Below are 20957 nucleotides of genomic sequence, written 5' to 3'. Positions count from 1 at the left end.
TCAGATGTTTATCTCTTAATTTCCACTGGATTTCATATCCCTTCAGAAGCCAGGTTGTGTTTCTGCTTTGTGTAACTTGGACAATCCCTTTAAAGAAAATTTTACATGAAGAATTAAAAAAAATAAAATCAAATTGCAATTTTTTCTTGGTTGCTATTCCTTTAAGATTTCAGAATTGCACCAGTGCACTAAATGTGACCTCCATAACTTTTAAATTAAGAATTTATGCTGGCTTGAAATTTATGAAATATTTCAGCATGAAAGAAAGCCTTTTTCCCTCAGGAAAATTGAGCAATAAATCACAGCACTCTCGATTTACTGCCCTACAGCCAGCCAAAGATAGGATTTTTTTCCTTCCCCCCTTCGTTCTGAAAAAAAAAAAAAAAAAAAAAAAAAAAAATGTAATCATATAAGACAGCTTAGCTGCTATCCTCCCACTCTCTAGAATTTTTAATTTCAGCTGTTTCTGCTTGGATTTATTTCCAATATTCCTGCTCGGCTTTTCAATTTCCTCAGTTATTAAATTTTAATTCAGTGCATTAGCATTTAAATTAAAAAAGGGTTTATTTTATCGAAATCGTTGGCTGGCCCCCATCCTGCTGCACATGAATTGCCTGTTTCTGCCATTTGCACAAAATGTGAAATGCAGCTAATATCTTTTAACTTGTATTTGCACAAATTCAGAAATAAAATTTCTGGGATTGAAATAATATTGTCTTTCCAAGGAAGGCTCTCATCAGCGAGCTGGGGAAGGAGGCGAGAGGAGACCCTGGGCCCTCCCTGCTCAGCCCTCCCAGGGCCTGGAGGGGCTAATTAGGGCACAGGGCTAACGAGGGGAGGTGTTGGGCTATACCTCCAGCCCGGAGCAGGGCCATTCCTGCATGGACATTTGGCCAGTTTGGCCATTCCTGATTTCCCCCTGGCCATGGTGTGGTTTTGCATCCAAGGGATCATTGCTTGAGACTTGGGTTGCAGGGAGTGACCAGCAGGGATGGGCTCGGAGGAGCCCCCGTGGCGGGGCTGGGCTCAGAGCCTGGAGAACCCCGGGGTTTGGGTGCAGCCAGGGCAGGGGGCTGGAGAGCAGCCTTGTCTTTCTGAACCTAACCAGCTTTTTCTGTTTGATCTCCTAGGCCGACGAGAGCAACAGCAGCGGGCGGAGGAGCTCTTCCAGCAGGTAGGGCTGGGCTGCTGTGCTGGGTGGGATGTGGTGGGCGGGTGCAGCTCTGCTCGGATGCGCTCCCCATCCTGGAGACAGGGTGGCCAAGGGTGGCTGCACAGGAGGGATGGGTGGGAGCTGTCAGAGAGATTTGGATATAGCTGGAAAGATGGATGTGGGAGTCTGGCCTCATCCTGGCCTTGGGGACTGGAAGCAGAGGTGGTTTGTGTGTGGTGTGGGGAGTTCCAGTGAGTGCCCCCAGGGTGGGGCTCTTGGATGGAGACCTTGGGCTGTGCAGACCCTTCTGTCCTTCAGGAGAGGACAGAGGTCCATCACCCCAGCCTGCTGTGATCCCACTGAGAGGTGTCTCTGCCGCTCCCACTCTGGAGAGGGGCACGCTGAGGTGGGTCTGCCCTGGGCTGTGGCCTCCTGTCCCCTCCAGGGCCTTGAAAGCACTGCAAAAGTTTTATTCCTTAGATAAAACTCATCCTGCCATGTAAAAGCATATCCTAGTGAGATCTGGGACCTGCTGTGGTGCAGATGCTCTCCCTATCTCCCACTGCTGACTGTGCACAGCGCCTGCTGGGTTCGATGCTCCCACCATGCTGGCTGGTCCCTGCTCTGCCAATGGCATTTCAGGACAAAATTCCCTCATTCCTGGCACTTTTTTGTCCAGTTGGCACTGTCTGGCATTGAACATGTGTGGAGTGCCCCTGAGCTGGGCAGAGGGGAGCACTGGGCATCTGTCTCAGGGGAAAATTCTGTGTCTCACTTTGGGGGTGGCTCATCTGTGGTCCAGCAGTGGTGGCCCACAGGACACTGGGAATTAGCCTGAAGGAAGTGTTGGAAAGAAAGCCCAGGCTGAGGAGCAAGAGGAGAGAAGCCAGGCATCACTTTCTTCCCCTGGATTCTTTATTCCTACCTTTAACTCAGTTTCGCAGCTCTCACTGGAGGGTTTCCCACAGCAGGTGGGCAAGAGCATTCCCCACATGGGAGCTGACCCTTGGAGTGTGCATGTCACCTTTGGGTGTCCATCTCACCTGCCTGGGTGCCCTTGGGGCTGAACATCTCCCAGGAGTGAGCGATGGTCCTTCCCAGGGCAGGGATGGAGCTCCTGGAGAGGTCGAGAACTTCCCTCTGCTTTCCCTGGTCCTTGGTACGTCCAGAGGAGTGTGAGGCTGGTCATTGCTTTTTCCCTTGTAGAAAAGTGGAAACAAAACCTGCTTTATCATCTGCCTCACTGAACAAAACGTGGCCAAAGAAAGGAGAATGACCAAGTCAATTTAAAAATAATAAAACAGAATCAAAATGTAGTATTTCAGGAAAGCTCTGTCAGTGATTGAAGGTGGAAATGTGGCTCTGACTGAATCTGTGAGGTCATCAGTGGATAGAGACACAAAATGGATGTTTCTCAAAGTAATTGCTGCTTGAAACCCTCAGTAATTGCAAATTATTGAGGAAGCTTTTAACAATTAATTTATATCAGTAAAAATATAAGCAAAAATAATATGGTATAATGTAATATAGTATAATATAGTATAATATAATCAAAGTAAAGTTGCCTGGATTTTATCTTCCTGCAATTTTTTTTTTTCACAGGAGCAGGCTTGGTCTAAGGTGGTGACTGTGGTATTGGGTCAATCATGTTTTTCTTTTTTTACTTCAGTGAATTGATTTTATTCTGTTTCAAGCAAACACTGAAAGCTCTGAAGGCACAGGGGTTTGTGATCCCACCACCCGCAGCTCCAGAGGCCTCTTGCTGCCTTTGGAAGAACAGGGGTAAGGGTGTGCAGCGGGCAGCTCGTGGTGGCAGAGAGCACCCGCTATTCTCCTCTGCCATTGACTCCTCTGTGGCTGCTGCACCTCAGTGAGTGCTCAATAATGGGAAATTTTAAAAGGTGAAGAGAATTCTTAGGAGCACAAAAAGCCCCCTTTCTTGAAGGCAGCCAGAAGAGAGATGGCTGCTTGCCTTGGGGAAGATGACAAGTAAGAGACAACCTGACAAAGCTGTGCATGTTTTTGAACACTCCAGAAAAGGTAGATCAGAGGCTTCTTTCTTCCTTTTGCAAGGAAAAAAGAGACAGTCAACAAAATTAAAAAGCAGCAAATTAAAAGCCAATAAAAGGCAGGATGTTTTCCTGCATGATGGGCAGCGATGTGATGGGAGTGCAACACCAGGAGTTGGGTGCTCAGAGGGGCTGGGAGGGGACTCAGCTGGAACAGGGTGACAGGGGGTGACATGGGCTGGATTCACAGAATCCCACACTGCCTTGGGTTGGGAGGGACCTTAGGGATCATCCAGTGCCACCTCTGCCATGGGCAGGGACACCTCCACTGTCCCAGGCTGCTCCAAGCCCCAGTGTCCAGCCTGGCCTTGGGCACTGCCAGGGATCCAGGGGCAGCCACAGCTGCTCTGGGCACCCTGTGCCAGGGCCTCCCCTCCCTCCCAGGGAACAATTCCTGCCCAATGTCCCATCCATTCCTGCCCTCTGGCAGTGGGAAGCCATTCCCTGTGTCCTGTCTCTCCATCCCTTGTCCCAGTCCCTCTGCAGCTCTCCTGGAGCCCCTTTAGGCCCTGGCAGGGGCTCTGAGCTCTCCCTGGAACCTTCTCCTCTCCAGGTGAGCACCCCCAGCTCTCCCAGCCTGGCTCCACAGCAGAGGGGCTCCAGCCCTTGGAGCATCTCCGTGGCCTCCTCTGGACTTGCTCCAACAGGTCCAGGTCTTGTGCTGGAGGCCCCACTGCTGGACATGGTCTGGCCCATCCTGTGGGTGAGCACACGGCAGGGAGTTGGTTCCTTGCTGATGTCCACTGGAGACTTGCTTGACACTTCTGAAGCCCCTGCTGCACATGGTGGCCCAGACTGGCTGTCCCTGTCTGGTGTGTGACAGTCCCAGAGGGTTGGTGGGACAGAAGGGCCCTGTGGGAGCAGCACCTCAGGGTGAGCACTGGGAGTCTCCATAAGACTACTGGAGCTCTAACAACTTCCCAATAATTAATGTCAGCGTTCAGATGGTGGGCTCTGGATCCTGACAAGAAATAATTGAAAAACCAAATGTGCAATTATGTCTGACAAGCAGCGTGTGCTTTTCTTGGTCACCAGAGCCTTGTGTAGTCATGTGTTAGACACGGTTTTATATAATTATTATTGTTTATATGGCGGGTGTCAGAGGAAGGAGGAATTTCAGTTTCGAGTCCTCTGTTGGCTATTTATTTTAAAGTCATTAGATTTGTTTTCAGACTTAACTACACTTAATGTGCGAGACTCCTGCTGAATAAATCAGCCCCTGATATAGGAGCTGCATCTGTTTGCAGAGGGAACGGCGCCAGCTGGAAGCGGAGCCCCGTCTGCAGCGGGGCTGTCACCAGCCGGAGCCCGCTCGCAGCACAGATGTAGCTGTGGAGAAGCTGCTCCTGGAGCAGGGGAAACCCAGGCCTTTGGGGCTGGGAGCTGCTGGCAGGGCAGGGGTGGCTCTCATTTCGTGCAGTGGGAACAGCTGGGCTGCAGCTCCCAGAAGGGGCTGAGAGAGGTGCAGGTCCAGCAGGAGGGCTCTGGGTGCTGGCCCAGGGGGAGTAGAGCCAGAGTTCCCAGGGGTGCCTTGGGCTGGGCCTGGAGGTTTCCCAGCTCTGACATGGTGCAGTTTTCCCAGGTACTCCAGACCAAGCTGTGGTGCCTTAGAGGTCTGAGTGTTACAGCCTGTGCCACAGAAGTGAATTCCATGGAATCACAGAATCCCTGAGCTGGAAGGATCCACCAGGATCACTGAGTCCAGCTCCTGGCCCTGCTCAGACACCCCAACAGTCCCACCCTGGACATCCCTGGCAGCGCTGTCCATGGGCTCCTGGAGCTCTAGGGGCTGATACCATTCCCTGGGGAGCCCTGGGAGGAGAAGCTGTTGAGAAAGGGTTGCACCCACTTTGCTCCTTCTCAGTTCACCTTTCTCCAGCTTCCCTGGTGGCACCTTCCCCTCTCTTCCCCACATTCCTTGCTCTATCCTTTGTGGACATGTCCTCCCCAGCAACTCCTGTCACCCAGGGGAGTGCCCTGGGATGGCACCAACTCTTCTTCAGACTCCTCTTTTGGGTCCCCAGCACTGGGGAAGGACAATTTCTGAGGCTGTGCTCCTCTGAAGCTTGGGAGAGGGCTCTACACGCTGTGGAAGGACAAGCCCAAGGCAGGATATTTCTAGGAAGCAAAATTATTTGAATTGTCTCCCCTTTCTTTAAGAGGCAACCTATGGGATTTTCAGTCCCAGAGTGCCAAGAAGCTTCCGACTCATCCTGCATCAGAAAAAGAGAAAACTCTTTTAGGCAGGAATTAATTAGGCAAGGAATTTAATAAGCCTTCGTGCCTGCTGCAGGTCTCTCACCAGCCATATTCAAAAAGAGTAAAACCAACCAACCAGCACAAAATCCCCCAAAAGTGCCCTCTGGCCAGTTTAAGAGCAGTGGATAATTCAGTTCTGTACAACAACCAGCACAGAAGCTGTGGGGAACCTGGGCAGGTTTCATTGAAACCCAAAAGAAGGTCAAATGTCCACATACACAGAGATGACAGCACTCAGACACGTCCCAGCTCCGAGGGACAGGAATATTTTCTGTATAAACCACACCAGTTTGCCCAGTGCCAAAGTCCTGGAGAGCTTTGGATGGTGTGAGGTGGAGAAATGTCCCTTTCTGGAGCCATAAAGTACCGATATGTGGCAGCTCTAAAGCCTTCAGGAAAGCTGAGCTACCAGGAAATCCTTGGGTCACCCCCTCACTCCTTGTGGCGTGTTGGAGACATGTGGCCATTTCAGTTCTTATCCTCTCAGTCATTTCTTAGTCAAGGAACACAGAGCTCTTTCACTGATATAAATAAATCCTTAATCTATTCTCTTTGTTTTTCCCTGAATTTCTTTGTCTCTGTTGACATTTCCACGCTTGAAAATTTAAAGACGCTGGCAGCTATTCCATTATCATCTTAAATTCAGTTTTTAACCTGCATCATTTGTCTGTCGCATTTTTTTATCTGACTGAATTCTTTTGCTTTTGGCAAAGAGTGCGCGGTTGTTTTTTGTTGGATAAGCCAAATTTTTTTTTTATTTGGTTAGACTTTTCTCTTCAAACCATCCTCAAGATATTCCTAATAAGGACTGAAGGGAATTTGTTTTGCTAATACCTTAGGAATTCTTTGTGGCTCTTGACTATTGTTCTAGTTTGTATTTTAATGTTTAATTTCCAGAGGAGAGGCAGGCTGATTGGTCCTGGAGTTTACCTTCTCTGAAGGATTCGGAGCTGCCGAGTGTCCCTTGAGGAATGAACGCACGATTAAATTCCTCTTGGACTTCCTGAAGCAGAGTTTGCTGTCAGGAAAGGTTGTGTGTTTTACTAGACCCAGATAGCTGGAAAAATTAAGTATTCTGCTTTGTTTGTTTGTTTTCCCTAGATTTTAGCACTGACACCACACACACCTCGAAGTGCTGCATTATGTATTTTGGGGTTTTTGAAAGCTATTACCTCTGTTTTCAAGAGTTGGCTGCCCTCAGAGGCAGGGGGTGAATTTCCCTGAGGCATCTCTTTTCTACAAAATTTTCATGTCCTTTAAATTTATGAACTCCTTAATAATATTGGTATTTATTGGGCAAATTTCTTTCAGGAAAACCTGAATAGCAGCTACTGTCACACTTCTGCCTGCAGAAGGATGCAGCCTCGTGTTCTGATTTCAGTTTATTTTGGAGGGAGAAAGCAGAGGATGTAAATTTGTCCCACATATGGGGCAGGTTTTGGTCTGCTTCTCCAGTCTCAGGGATTTTTTTCTGTGCCCAGTTAGTTTGATATCCCCAGGTCCAACTTGGAGCGAGGGCCTCAGAGCCTCCGGGACCTGCAGCTTCATCCTTGGTGGGGGTAGGAGGGACCAGTGTGTCCAGGGTCATGGATACAAAGCGGACCCAGCAGCCTCGGGAAGAATCCCAGCCAAGAACAAGGATACAGCTCCTGGGCCATGGACAAAAGCAGACAGAGCCTGCAGGAGCACTTGGGACCTCGCAGGGACCTTGAAGTCTTTGAATCCTGAGGTTCACAAGAGTGTGGAAAATGCCCAGAAGCTCTGACCAGCTTTTGCTATTTTTCTGTTCTTCAACAAGTCTTCTCTCCTGTACTGCTGATGGAGGAGGGAGTTCCCATCCCCTAAAATAACATCAGGACAGGAGAGAGCAGGTTTTTCCTGTAACCTTTCAGAGGTTAAATGCACACTTTGGGAATTCACAGTGGCATTGTGGAAGATTGTGAAGAGAACTGAAACCTTGTGGTGGAACATGGATGACCATGAACCCCTTTGTGACCAAGTGAAAATTAGGGTTTCAGTCAGATGGACCAGCACGTGCTGCCATCATGTGTGTCACCCAGGAAGCTGGTGGCACACTTGGGTATCCTGCCTGGGTATCCATGCTCTGGAATGTGGACAGGCTCCCAAATGGAAAGAGTCAGGGATCAGAAGGGATATTTTAGTGTGCACACAGTGCACACTAAGGATGTGTTTGCTTTGCTTCATTCAAGAGACAGCAAAGTGGGTTTTCTCCTGTGGAGGGGAGATTCCCAATAAGAGAATCTCTTTTCCAGCAAATGCCCAATGACCAGGGGCAGCAATCCACACTGGAAGTACAGTGTCTGTTCCAGAAAATAATCCCTTAGAGAAGGAAGCCAGGATGGGGTGGTTGTTCCAGCACTTCACACATCAGCACCAGGACATCCTCCCGAAGGATGCAGGCTCAGGCTGCAGAGGGGCTTTGGCAGAGGCTCTGGGATCTGTGATGGGGAGGATGGTGATTCCCTTGGACAGGAGCAGCTCTGGACACTGTGACACAGGAGCGTGGGGTGATGTCTTTGCTTTTCAGGGTGTGAGGGAACATCTGAAGCTGGGGCTGGAGCCGAGGAGCCAAGAGCTCAATTATAACACTGGGAAAACAGCTCCTGCTTTTCTCTTTTTTAACCCTGCACTTGAAAATCTCCTTGTCTGGTGATGTCTACAGGAGATATCCCCAGTGAAGGTCACCAGGCAGTTCCTCTGCTTCCTGATCTTCTCCACCTCCTCCTGGTGTAAGGCATGGGGCCCGCCGCCCCTGGCTGCCCCACCAAGCAGATGAGAGCTATTGGGAGAGGTGGGAAGGCCACCACAGCTCATTCATCAGACAAGCAGATTTTCAACTTACATGCATCTTTTTCTTGTCTCTGCTTTCATCATCTCCATGTAAAATGAGAGTTCATTTACATCTGTTCTGTCTATTCCACTTCCCATAGCTCCAGTCATGACAGGAACCTTCTGGTTCTTGTAAAACCATGGCAGACATCTGTAAATAGAGCCCAGTTTCAGCCTCCCCCATTTTTTGCTTCTTTTGCTTTCTGACAGCTGAAGCCTTTTGATTTAGCCTGGGATGAGCCAACTGCACATTGGTTTCCAGAGGACAAGTTGGGACACCCCACCGGTGCTGGTGTCCTGTTGGCCTCTGCAAAGATGCCCATTGCTTGGTCCCCATGAGTGTTTGTGAGTCCTCACTGAACGTCTGGTGCTGCAGACCAGAAGAGCCTTTCAAGGGGTGCCCAAAATGTGTTTCAGTTTTACTCTAACTGGGCACACCCTGTCCTCTGCCAAGGGGTGTCACCATGTCACAGAATGGGTTGGGCTGCTGGGGCAGGAGAGCTGTTCATAGGTGTTGGTTCAGAGTGGTACATCCTCCTCCACATGTGTTTCCTTTTCCTCTCCTTTTGAGGGGCTGATGTTGAAGACTGATACTTCACTGATCTTACTCTGCCCCTCCTCAAAAACTCAGCAGGATGTGTGCTGTAAAAATAGCCTCATTAGAAGCCATCTGAGTACATATGCAATCACAGATGACTCAAAGGGAGCACGGAGCATGCATGTTTCTGTTGCTGTCTTCAGAGAATTACATGACAAATTATTCCTAGCTGGAAGAAATGTCCTTTTATAATTGGGTTTTTTTTTCTCATTCTTTCAGAAGGGAGGAGTGTGTGTTTTTTAAGTAGCTTTTAGTCACTTTCATTATTTATGAGGATGCTACTCCAGATCAGAAACAGCAAACTGCAAGCGCGAGTTTCTTGTGGCTGCAGCAGCTGACAGGCCCTGTTTGCTTTCACTCATTGCTGTTTTGCTCATCACAGCCAGGGAGACCCTGCAGAGACCTAAACAGTTCCACATTGCAGCTTCCAGCCTTCACCCCCTTCTGCCCCGCTTCTGCCACAGGAGATCAGCTGGAAGGGGCTGCTGGATCTGTGGGTGGTGTCACTGGGTGAGCACTCAGCCTGGCGTTTCTGTCCTTCCCTCGGGAGGAGCTCCTGGCATTGCCCTTGTGTTGCTCCTTGCACTGATGCTGGTGAGGCTTCACACCCGGGACTGTTCTGGCCTGTATTGTTGTGCTGCATCATTGAGCTCTGCCGAAGCCCGAGGCCTTCTTGAGGTGCCACAGGTGTAGGGCCAAGGAAGCTGTACCCAAATGGGCCCAGGAACCCACTTTTACCCTGTTTTTCCAGTTCCCCATGCTGAGGCTTCATTAAGGCCTTCTGAAATCTCTTCTGCCTTCACACACTTGTGTCTGACATGAAAGTGGCCGTAACGTCATCGGAAGATGAAAGTCTGATGATCAAAGCAGGCAGCAATGTTGAAATGAGCATTGTGAGATGGCAGAGCTGGTATTACAGTAATTGGCTGTGTGGCCTACTTAGTGAGAGCAGTGATACATGCAAGTGCAATGTTTGCCTCTTTCATGTTGGAAATCACAGAGTCTGTTCTGGGAAGTGAAACAGGACCTCACCTGTAGGAGCAACCAGGCACGGAGTGAGCACTGTGTGATCCATTGGCAAGGAAGAGCCTCTTGGATTGCCAAGGCCCACAGTTCAGTAAAGACAAGACATGGACCAGTGAAGGAGGTTGGTATTTCCCAGGAAAGGGCAAAGCCATGGAGAAGTAAGTTACCTGTGGAAAGAGGTAGGGTTTAAGGCAGCTGTGCCTGTGCACTCTGCTCCTCTGTGGCCTGATGGCTCTGAGCAGTTTTTGTCCTGTGCAAGCAATGCCCTGTTTGGAGAATAGGAATATCCTCTTCCCAGGGAACACCAGCCCATGCATGTTTAAATGCAGGTTAGACCTGCAGAGGAAGGTGCAGCTGACCCCTGAAGGCCACACTAAACATGAAATCTGCATTGTTTCATGCAGAAGGGTGGTGGCATGGGGCTGGGGACTGAGCTCAGAGCCACCAGGAGAGGGTTGCTGGAGGACCCGGTGGGAGGTGACTCTGGCAGGTTCTCCCTTGGCTCCCGTGCGCTGCTGTCTCCACCATGTGGAGGCTCTGACCATCACTGGTCCCAGTGTGTTCCCAGCAGTGCCCCAGCCATGTCTGCAGGGATCTGGCAGCTGGGGCAGGTCTCTGTGTGGGCACTGGGGGCCGTGGGCACTGCCTGGGGAGTCCTGCTCCCAGCCCCCAGATACTGAACTCCCTGACATCCCGAGAGCTTCCTTTTCTCTCTGTGCCCTCACCCAAACCTGTGAGACCTGCTTGGAGCCTTGGGAACAGCAGAACTGAAAATTCACTCCTGTTATTGCTCATCCTCTTTCTGAGCCTTTCCAGCAGTTGTGCCTCAGCTCTAGAAGGGCTGCCATGGGACAGGAGTGGCAGAACCAGGCCTGGCCATGGCAGTGCTGAGGCTTGCATGTTCCCTCCGCCCAACAGGATGATCCCTGTCCCTCCCTGTGTCTATCGAGGAATTTCTGGAGAACAAGAACATTCCAGATCTCCTGCTGCTTTATCCTCATCTAAAAGTGGAGGTTCTTTGTGCTGCTCAGTAGCAGAGGGGGCAAAATATAGCACAACACTGAGCAAGTGCAGCATCATGGGCTTGCAAGGGCTGATCCAAGGACCAAAGGACTGGGAATGAAACGAAGCTTTCCTGGGTCACCTCCCCTGGGTCAGTGCACGTGGATTGATGCTGTACATGGTGGAGGCTGTGATGACTCCTGTCTTCCAAGGAAAACTGGTTCTGCTGGCGCTGTGCATTTACCTTTTTCCATCCTGCCTGAAGCTTTCCAGTGAGTAGCTTCGTTTTCCTTCCTGTTTTGCTCTGGGATGTTGGCACTCTTTCTCCGGCCAAACCAGGAGGCTTCAAACGCTGCTTTCCCATGAGGGTCATTCCCTGAGCCCAGCTCTCCCCTGTACCCTCGGGAACATTTATATCTCATTCAGCAACTGAGCTTCAGAAAAGCCTGAACTGGTCCTGGTTCTGCTCTAGCCACCAGAGCACAACCTAGATTTCAGCAGGGACCACAAGAAAGTGATGCTCGCTCCTGGGTGGGAGAGCTGGATTCCACCTCTACTGTCTCTTCCTCTCCAAAATTGTGCATGCCCAGCTAAGGCCCTGAGTGAATTTTGAAGAGCTCAGCCCTGCTCCCGGGAGTGTCAGTGCTGCTGTTTTTATGGTTTCACTTGTTTTTGAGGGGAACATCAGGCTCCTTTCAGGGCTTGTGAGCCATGAAATCGTATGGAAGAAAGTTGCTGAAGTATTTGGGGCTGTGTCCTTCTGCTCATCGGGTACCTGCCGAGATTTTGAACATACGAGGCAATGAAGTGCTTTCAGTTAATATTTGCAGGAGCAGACATTCCAGCTGGGAAGTTCCTTTCTTGGCAGAGCTGGATCACAAAGTCAGCGTGCATGAAGGGCAAAGGTTCTGAGGGTCCATGGGTCTGGTCTAATAATTTATATATTCCTCAGCTCCAGGCCACCAAGTGTGGCCAGTGCACATCAGTACTGAGCCCAGGGACCTGGGCCAGCCAGACACACAACTCTGGGCTTGAAAATGCGGGGGTATCTATTCTCCCTGAGCACATCCTTTGGAAAATGGCTGTTCCAATGGACCACCACGTGTGCTAATGTTTTATGCCTCATTTCAGCTGGTTCCAGCTTCCAGCAATGAGCTTTCACTCGACTCTTCCCTGCCAAGTTAAGGCAAGCCAGTATTTCCTCCCCATGAAGATGATGAGATGCTGCAATCAAATCATGTTCCAGTCTTCCTTTTGGCATAAGAAACAGACTGGAGCAGTTTGGTCTCACAGAGTCATAAAGTGCCTTTTCCCAGTCTTGAACCATTTCAGTGCTGCATTTTGGAACTGTCTTCAGCTTTTCTGACCACCTCTGAAACCTGAAGCTGCTCAGTGTCTGCAGCACGTGGGGAGTGGCTTCACCACAGCTTCAAACAGGGAGAAAATCACCTCCTCATTCCATCTTGGGCACCTGAACTGAAAATTTGATCAGTCCTTCAGCTCAGAGCATGGCTCTGTGTGGTTGCAGCACCACGTGGATGCATCCACAGTCCTGGACTTGTCTGAGTGTGCTGCAGCCACTGGTCTTGGGCAGAGCCAACTACAGAGAGAGGGATCCACTGGTGGAGTGTCCCGTTCACAGTCTTTGCTCTCCACCCCTCCATGGCTCCACCCATAATCTTAACAACAGTGGTGCTAAGTTTAATTCCAGAGCATGAATAAATCTGTCTCACATCAAGCATTCCAGGAGTCCTGTGGAAATGCCTCTCTCTATTCAGGAGCAATGCACATGGAGAACAGCTTTGCCTTGCAACAAGGGCCTGTTGCTGATTTGGTTTGTGTTCAAATGTGACCGATGCAAAGCTGGGCATCATCAGAAAGTCATTGCATTCTTGTCCCTTCTATAATCTCTGCAGAAAGCTCTAGCCTCAGTCTCACTGCCACTGGAATCTGCTTCTAATCCCAAATCACTTGGCTCATGCCTGGATTTTCCCGTTGCTTTGCCCAGGACCGGCAGGTCCAGGTTGCTTCAATAACCAAGCTCTTCCTGCCTGCTCCCACCTTCCAGCCTCCCACTGGGAATTGCTCTGGCTGGCTTTGATCTTGCTCCACAGTCCTCGCTGAGGAACGGAAGATTTCCTATCTACCCTATCTTTATCAGTGTTTTGCATTTCACACCTTCTGGGTTTGATTGATCTGCAATCAATCTCTCTCTTTTCTGATCCCTGAGTGTTCTGTACTCACTGCCTTCGCCTTGGAAGGGTGCCGAGCCACACCATGGTGCCTGAGATTGATGGCCTGTGGCACACCCAATAATATTGCCATAAAGACTGTCCAGTTCTCAACCACATCTTCTCTGTCTCAATCCATCTTTCTCAATTGTAAGAGCCCTGTATGATTTTGGGAGCACGGCAGGGGACAGTAAGTGTGAGAAGGGAGGTCAAGGCTAATTCTCTCCGTTTAGAGGCTATTAATTGTACGTTTCATTCCATAATGAGAACGAAGGGATGAATAATAAAATCTCTGGAAATAGGATGTGCCTGACCCAGTTTGAAATAGTGACTCCATGTCCATGTGGGAGGTTGGGCAGTAATTACTGGAGGGTTGTTCTCTCTGTTCCTCTGCTCCCCTCATCCCTGTCCTCCCAGGAGCTCCACACTTTCACCTCCACTGCACCATCCTGGTTCCTCTGCAAACTCCATAACCTGTGTCAGAACGCCCTGCAGGTGTTGGTTCTCTAATGCTGTAATTCATACTTTGTCCTGATGAACTTTGTGATGTTCCAAGCAATGGGATTTTTTTCTCTGTCACTGTTGCACGACCTAATGATCATCCATAAGTTCAGCCTATTTTTCATTTTGTTTTTTTACTTCTGCCTAAAAGGTTTTCAAGTACCTTTGGCTGTTCCCAGTGTTTACATGACTCTAAATATGTAACATTGGTTTCTGTTTCTGGGTAGTCTGAGGCATTACATATTTAGTTCTAATTTCTGCACAAACCGAACCAGCAATTATTTTATCTTTGTATTGCATTTTGGAGTGTATTAATAACCAGTATGAAAAATTGGGGGTCCATAAAGAGTGGTGCTAAAGGAGCTTCACTGGCTTATTCCCACATCCTTGTCTGGTGGGCTCACACCCTCCTTGCCTTTTGCCACCACGGCACCACAGATGTTGTTTTACAGCTTCGAGGTGTCCAGTTTCCTTTTCTTAAAGGGTTTTGAATATTTGTTTAGATTGTATTCTCCCACAAATTCGCAGCTTTTCTTTCCTAGATGAAAACATATGCTATTTCCTAACCTGTTTCTGAGCATAATGGACCCCCTCTGTCTTTCCCCCTCCATTAGGCCTTCCCTGTCATCCCCAATAGTTGTATCTGTCCATAACATGGTAGTCTCCCTAAATATCCTAATGCTCCAGATGATCCCCTTGGATCAGCACTGTGTATGTTCAATAAAGCCTCTGAATACCAGGGAATGGCAGGTTCCTGGAAGGGATAAAAGAGAGGATGCGATGGATGGAGGGTGGAGATAGCTCCAAATTAAAAATGTCAGGGAATCATAGAATTGTTTAGGTTGGAGGAGATCTTGAAGATCATCAAGTCAAACTTAATTCAGCGGTGCCAGGTGCATCAGTGACCCATGTCCTCAAGTGCCACATGGGAATATGACTTTGTGTGCATGGACTAGTGTTGGCAAAATACCTGCAGTCAGAACTGCTGGAGCTGGGCCCATGGCCTGCTGGCAACCGGGGCAGGCTCTGCGCTCTTCTTTAAGGGTCCAGTCTGTTTGTGAGTACTACTGTTGTTTGTGATGATTTTGGTTATTTTCATCACTAGCAAATCATTTGATTGCTTTTGTCTGCTTAAATTTTAATTACTTATCATGTGTGGCAGACACACATTAATATGCTTCTTTTACATAACCTGTATAAACCAGAGTACCTTGAATTAGGTCCTGATGATGACAAAACAAGCACTTGGCATTGAAGATTCACGTTCTCTCTTCTCCTTCCCCCTTCAGGGAGTGTTCGAAGAGGAGCCCGCGGAGCCCGAAAGCTGAGGGCTCTGACTCAGTGACGTCTCAGTCCTCCCCCAGTGAAGAGGCTGGAATGATGACTGAGGTGAAAGTGAAGACAGAGGTACCAGATGACTACATCGAGGAGGTGATCTGGCAGGACGACACCAAAGATTCCAAGAAGAACATCAAAGATGGGCCAGGGGATGTGCCTGCGGAGATCTGCGTGGTCATCGGCGGCGTGCGCAACCAGCAGACGCTTGGTAAGGCACGAGGCACCATTCCCTGAGGGGCTGTGGGGACAGGATGAGGCTCTGGAGAGCTGTGCCTGGACACTCAGCTCTGCTGGTGGGCCAGAGCCAGGGTGAACATCAGTCTTGGGGTCCTGGCTCAGGGTTATTGACCTTCTCTGTCTGTTTGCATCTGGTTGCCCCTAAAGGCTCAGCCAAGATCGGGAAGAAAAAGCTCCTTATCTTCTTTTGGCATGTTCAGGGACTTGCCTATCAGTCACCTGCAGCACCTGGTGAGCCCAGGGCTGGGGGTGTGTTTGACACAGATGAGGAACTTGGAAAGGAAAACCTGAGAAACAGCTGAGATGTTTTGAGGAAAGTTGCTCGAGGAATGTGGATGCTTTCTGTAACTGAGTCTGAGCTCAAGAGCAGGTTTCACAGGTTGCTGTTTGTTTTCCTGATCGCTCGTCTGTTGTGGGAATACTTTTGACTCTGGACTGCCCTGTGGTGTTCCTGTCCCCCCCCACCTCCCACTGTGATGAGAAGAAGCTTTTTCTTTTTTCTGTGAACATCAAACTGTCCTCTCCTCCTGCTCCAGGGAAAGGGGCTGGCTTCCTGTGGGAACCTGGCAAGGCACCACTCTTGCACTGCCTCTGTTGTCCCTGGACTGGAGCAGGTCCCTGCAGTGTGTCTGAGATCCAAAGGCAGTTGCTAATGAAAAGGAAGAGCAGTTGGACAAGGTTTCCTTTAAGGAACTCAGAAGGAAGCTGATTTGAGCTGCCCAGCATTGCAGTTGGGGTTAGTTTGTCCTGCAGGGGGAGAGAAAAGAGAAATTGATGTTGGATTTTCTTCCAGGTTTTGTTGATCATTGTCCACACTGCTGGAAAGAAACCCAGGAGATGTCTTTAGCTGGTGATTGTCTCAGAAGCATTGTTATTCTTCCTGTCCTCCTTTCCACCACAGGACAGCCACTAAGAACAGCAGGGTGGGAGGTCAGTGCTGTCATGCAGGTCTAGGGAAAACCTGAGAAGTCCATAACTATTTCTGACATAAAGATTTTACAGTTTGGAAGAAACACTCTGTGTACTTTCAGAGTTTTTGTGCCTCCAGAGCTTTACATGGGCAAAGCTGAAAAGCATCCCTAATGCCCTGGGAGGGAGAGGTGGAGCTATGACTGATGGGCAGCAATGGGAGCTTCTCCAGCCACAGCCACCAGCCGTAGTGAAAGCATCTGCAGGTGGGGTGTTTGACCCTCTTCTCCCCACAGCTCCTGGCTGCTCTGCAGTTGGTGTCCTCTGGCAATGGTGGTTTCCAGCTGAGCTTGGCTGTGTTGCTGTGCAGCAGAGATGGGGCTTTTGCTCTTGGGTGGACTGGAGAGGAGCCAGAGGAGCTGCTGAGGGCACTGGGTTTGTCCAGCTGCAGCAGAGCAGACTGAGGGGAGACCTCACCTGGGGGCTGCAACTCCTCCCAAGGGGCAGCTCCCATCTCTGCTCTCTGAGACAGGGATAGGAGCCAGGGAACGGCTGGAGCTGGGCCGGGCAGGCTCAGGCTGCAGAAAGGTTCTTCCCCCAGAGGTGCTGGCACTGCCCAGGCTCCCCAGGGAATGGGCACGGCCCCGAGGCTGCCACAGCTCCAGGAGCCTTTGGACAGCGCTGCCAGGGATGCCCAGGGTGGGGTTGGTGGGGGGTCTGCAAGGACAGGACTGGGTGATGCCTGTGGGTCCCTTCAGTTCAGGCTATTCCATGGTTCTGTGATTTGGTGTTGTCCCTATGGAGAGCACTGGGGACAGACTGGTGTGAGGGGGACACTCACAATGTATGGGCACTGTGGGGAGAGGGACAGATTCATTGACCAGTTACAAGTGTGGTTAAAAGCCATATAAACTGGAGAGTTTTCCAGTGAAACACACATTGTATTGGTCATTGTAAGGCTTGGGCTTCTTTAAAGGCAGTTTGGTCTAGAGGTGATGGGGGTTGGTGTCAATTCCATTGTGAACAGAGCCCTGGAAGTGTCCCTGTCTGCCATTCACATGACCCTCACTTTTGGGGAAGTGGCTTTGAATAACTCCAATTTGGCTGTCAGGTCCTGTGCTCTGTGTGCACAGCCTGTGGTGCCCAGAGAGCAGCTCCTTGTGTTTGCTGAGCTCTGACACCTGCTCCCCTCTGTCCCCCCATGGAAATCACACACGGGCACTGTGCCCATCTCTGCACACACCAGGGTTCCTCATGCCAGGAATGTGCCCCGTGTGCCACTGCTCCACTGGCCATTCCAGCTGCTGCACTAGAGCAGTCTGGAAGTGTGACCTGCTGATGCTGCTGGTGCCTCCTGCCTCCAGAGCAAAGGTTCTGTGTCGCTGCTGCTGCTCCCCAGCGCAAACAGGAGCTTTCCTTGCCCTGGGATCTGGGAGCCCTGTATCTCAATCACTTTCTCTGTGCAGACAGGCAAGGCTTTGGTAGGATTTTATTCACCTTCATCGGGGAAGCTGAGACTGGAGTTGTTGAAAATGGTTATTTTTATAGCAATTCCTGATCAAGTGGTGGATCAGGAGTGAATGGACCCTTCTCTTCTGTGTGGCGTTGCCGACCCCCAGCCTGTCTCCTGTCAGGGTGTGCTGGGGACAGCTGGTTAAACGGGGATGTGTCTGAGCCAGGAACACGGTGCTGAAGGCTCAGGGCACACGTGGCTCCAAGTGACAGCTTTCCTGCAGGGCTCAGCCTTGGGACGCAGCTGAACTGCACATTACAAGATTTACGTCTCTTTTCTGAGTCACACATCTGCTCTATTTATATTTTTAGTTGTTACTTGGAGCAATTTATAACAGGGATTCCCAGCTCAGTTGCTGCTATTCCCTTGCAGTGTTTACATCAAACCAGGCCTTGTGTCTTTTGCCTCCTGTTGGCTTGCACCAGCTCCTGTCTCTCCTGGCACTTTGGACTACTCCAGACTCTGCTTTCATCCGAGTGGAGCATCCCAAACCCCGTGGAGGCTGGAAGGGGCTGTACTGGGTGGAATGTTTGGGGACAGTGGCCACAGTCTCCCAGCCAAAGAGCTTTTTGTGGGTTTTGACCATTTTCCTTTCAGCTGCTTTTCCTTTCAGTCCTGTGGGATCCCCCTCTGGCATCCCAAGCAGAGGAAGCCAGTGGAGAGTTGGCTCTCACCTGGCTCCTGTCAGCTGCAGCTGCTTCAGATCCCCTGCTCCCCCCTGCACCCACCTGGATCCTGGGTGTCCCAGCCCTGGGGTGGGGGTTCCTGCCCTGCACAGCTCACAGGTGCCACATTTCCTGTTCTTCTCTTCTTTCTTCTGGCAAGATTCACTTGCTGACCTCAGGCCAGGGTCACTTGAAGAGCCCCAGCCCATGGATACTTCTCAGGGCAGGGAGGTCAGGGCAGAGAGGCACACAAGTCCCCCCATGGAGCTGTCTGGAGAGGAGAGGAGAAGCAAAGGGCTTTTACAAAGGTTGTAATTCGGGAGAAAGAGGGGGAGACTGTTTGTCAGATGTCATAATTTCCTCCTGTTGGGAATAGCATCAGGTCAGTATTTGTGTCCTGGAGGACTGAGTTATCTGTGAGCTGATCAGGAGAAGTTTGATACAAGACTCCTTAAGCTCTCAATCTGCTCTCCCAATCTGGTGCTTTACAAGGAACATTTTGGAGAGGATTTTTCAAGTAATGCATTAAATCAGAAATGTTTCTGAGACAGAGTGAAGAGAGAATCCTTCTGCTCTGAGCCTCTCCGTCCATCTCCTATGCACACATTGGGTTCATGCCATGATGCTGGTGTTTCAGTTGCTGAGCTGCTCAGCATATGAAATTCAAGAGCACTTTGGATTCTCCCTGGTGAGGTAAAACAGTACTGCAGAAGCCTTAAGAAATTCTGTGAGACCTCTGACATCTTGTCAGGAAGCCACAGGGACAGATGGGTCTTGGAAATTTTTAATAGGCTTCAGCCATCATTATTCCTTGGAAATGCATCCACTTTAAGGGCTTTTTTCTGATTTCTTTTTGCACAATTTAGATGGAAAAGCAGTGGAACGTGGCTCTCCCGTTGGATATACACGAAATCGATATTCAGGGACCTGGATTTTTGACCATGCATTGAGATACACGTCCGGTATGTGATGGAAGGGTGTGAAAGTCTAACCAGGGCGCAGGGAGCAGAGGAAGCTCTGGAAGCAATGGGTACATTGCCCAGATTTCAGCTGCCAGGCTCAGGCTCAACTGAGTGCACCAACTAACCCCAAACCTTCCCCATCTCCCATCCTGCTACCACCAGTTGTGACCTGCATGACACACCCTGAGTGGACAATGGCCTCACTGCTGGTGTCCAAGGCCACGTGGGCATGTTTTCTGCAAGGCCTTAACACACAGTGATGTCCTTCCTCCACTTCACCTTTCCTCCACTCTAACAGCACATTTTTTGTGGCAAGTCACCCCTCCTTTTTCTAACATGAGGGCCTGTGGTGAGCTGAGCACACAGCTGTGGCTGCTGAGTTGTGTCTCTGCCTCAGGTCTATAACACACCTCCCTCACACCCTCCCCACCTCCCTGTGCTCCTGGGGCACTGCTCTACCATGCATGGGCAGAGGGTGAGTGCAGGTGTCCCCCTCAAAGTTGACTCCAACCTTCCCTGGGTTCTATTTGGGACCTGGGAGCATCAGGACATCTGCACAAAAGCCCTGGCCTGGGACACGTGGTCCCTGTCCTGCCTCAGCTCCTGCCCCTGGTGTCCAGCACAGCCCCTGCATGAGGGCTGCAGCCCCTGCTCAGGTTCACAGTGCGGAAAGAAGGCACTGCACAGTTATCTGGACAGCTGACCTTCTTGAAGAGCTTCTGTACAGCCAGTGCATTTATGTGCCAGGTTGTCTCCAGAGGAAGTAGGAAATACATTGAAAATTGGAAAAAAGAAATCAGCCTAGAGCCCCTCACTGTGTTTGACCTGTTTGCACCAACTCACAGAATCAAAGAATGCATTGGGCTGGAAGGGACCTGCCATGGGCACCTTCCACTGTCCCAGGCTGCTCCCAGCCCCATCCAGCCTGGCCTTGAACACTGCCAGGGATCCAGGGGCAGCCACAGCTGCTCTGGGTACCCTGTGCCAGGGCCTCCCCACCCCCCTAGGGAACAATTCCTACCCAATATCCCATCTATCCCTGCCTCTGGCAGTGGGAAGCCATTCCCTATGTCCTGTTCCTTCATCCTTTGTCCTCAGTCCCTTTCCAGCTGTCCTGGAGGCCCTTTAGGCCCTTTTGAAGACTAGGTCTCCTGCAGCCTTCTTTTCTCCAGATGAACTCTCCCAGCCTAGCTCCAGGGCAGAGGGGCTCCAGCCCTGTGATTAACTCTGGACTCATTCCAACTCTTCCCAGTGCTCCATGTGCAGCCAGCACTGTTGGGATGTGGGTGGGCATCAGTCCCACCATGCTGCTGGTTCAGCTGAACCTCAGCTGTGCTCAGGGCTCCTGTTTGCAGGCCCAGAGGATGGTGAGTGCTCTCATCTGCTGCTTTGGGGCTCCAGCTCCAAGAGTTTTCAGAAAAGAATTTTGGAGGTTTGTGGTGAAAATAATCAGTCTTTGAGCATGGGAATGAGGGCTGGCAAACGCTGCTGACCTGCTGGTATCCTGGGTTTCACTCAGGCAGCCTGTGTGCAGTGACCACAGGTGGTGACTGTCCCACAGATGTGTATCTATATAAAATACAGTGAGCTGTGGTAACAAAAATGCTCTGGAGCAGATCAGACACAGCCAAGTGCCTGTGCTAT

The 20957-nt window shown here is 50.3% G+C and overlaps 1 protein-coding gene across 13 annotated transcripts in view; it reads left to right on the top strand.

Annotated features, from left to right (window-relative positions):
- ZNF618 (zinc finger protein 618) overlaps positions 1–20957 on the top strand; it is a 147083-nt gene that overhangs the window by 60473 nt on the left and 65653 nt on the right. For 10 of the 13 annotated variants that reach the window (XM_063410088.1, XM_063410092.1, XM_063410089.1 and 7 more), the window contains exons 2-4: positions 1131–1174; positions 14979–15235; positions 19218–19313. In XM_063410088.1, coding sequence (XP_063266158.1) covers positions 1131–1174; positions 14979–15235; positions 19218–19313 — 397 coding nt within the window. The remainder of the gene's footprint in view (positions 1–1130; positions 1175–14978; positions 15236–19217; positions 19314–20957) is intronic. The other 3 variants (XM_063410097.1, XM_063410093.1, XM_063410099.1) reach the window with 1 other exon arrangement.

The sequence above is a fragment of the Prinia subflava genome, chromosome 12 (assembly GCF_021018805.1).
Source record: "Prinia subflava isolate CZ2003 ecotype Zambia chromosome 12, Cam_Psub_1.2, whole genome shotgun sequence".
NCBI classification, from domain to species: Eukaryota; Metazoa; Chordata; class Aves; order Passeriformes; family Cisticolidae; genus Prinia; species Prinia subflava.
This window is presented reverse-complemented; position numbering and strand designations above follow the sequence as displayed.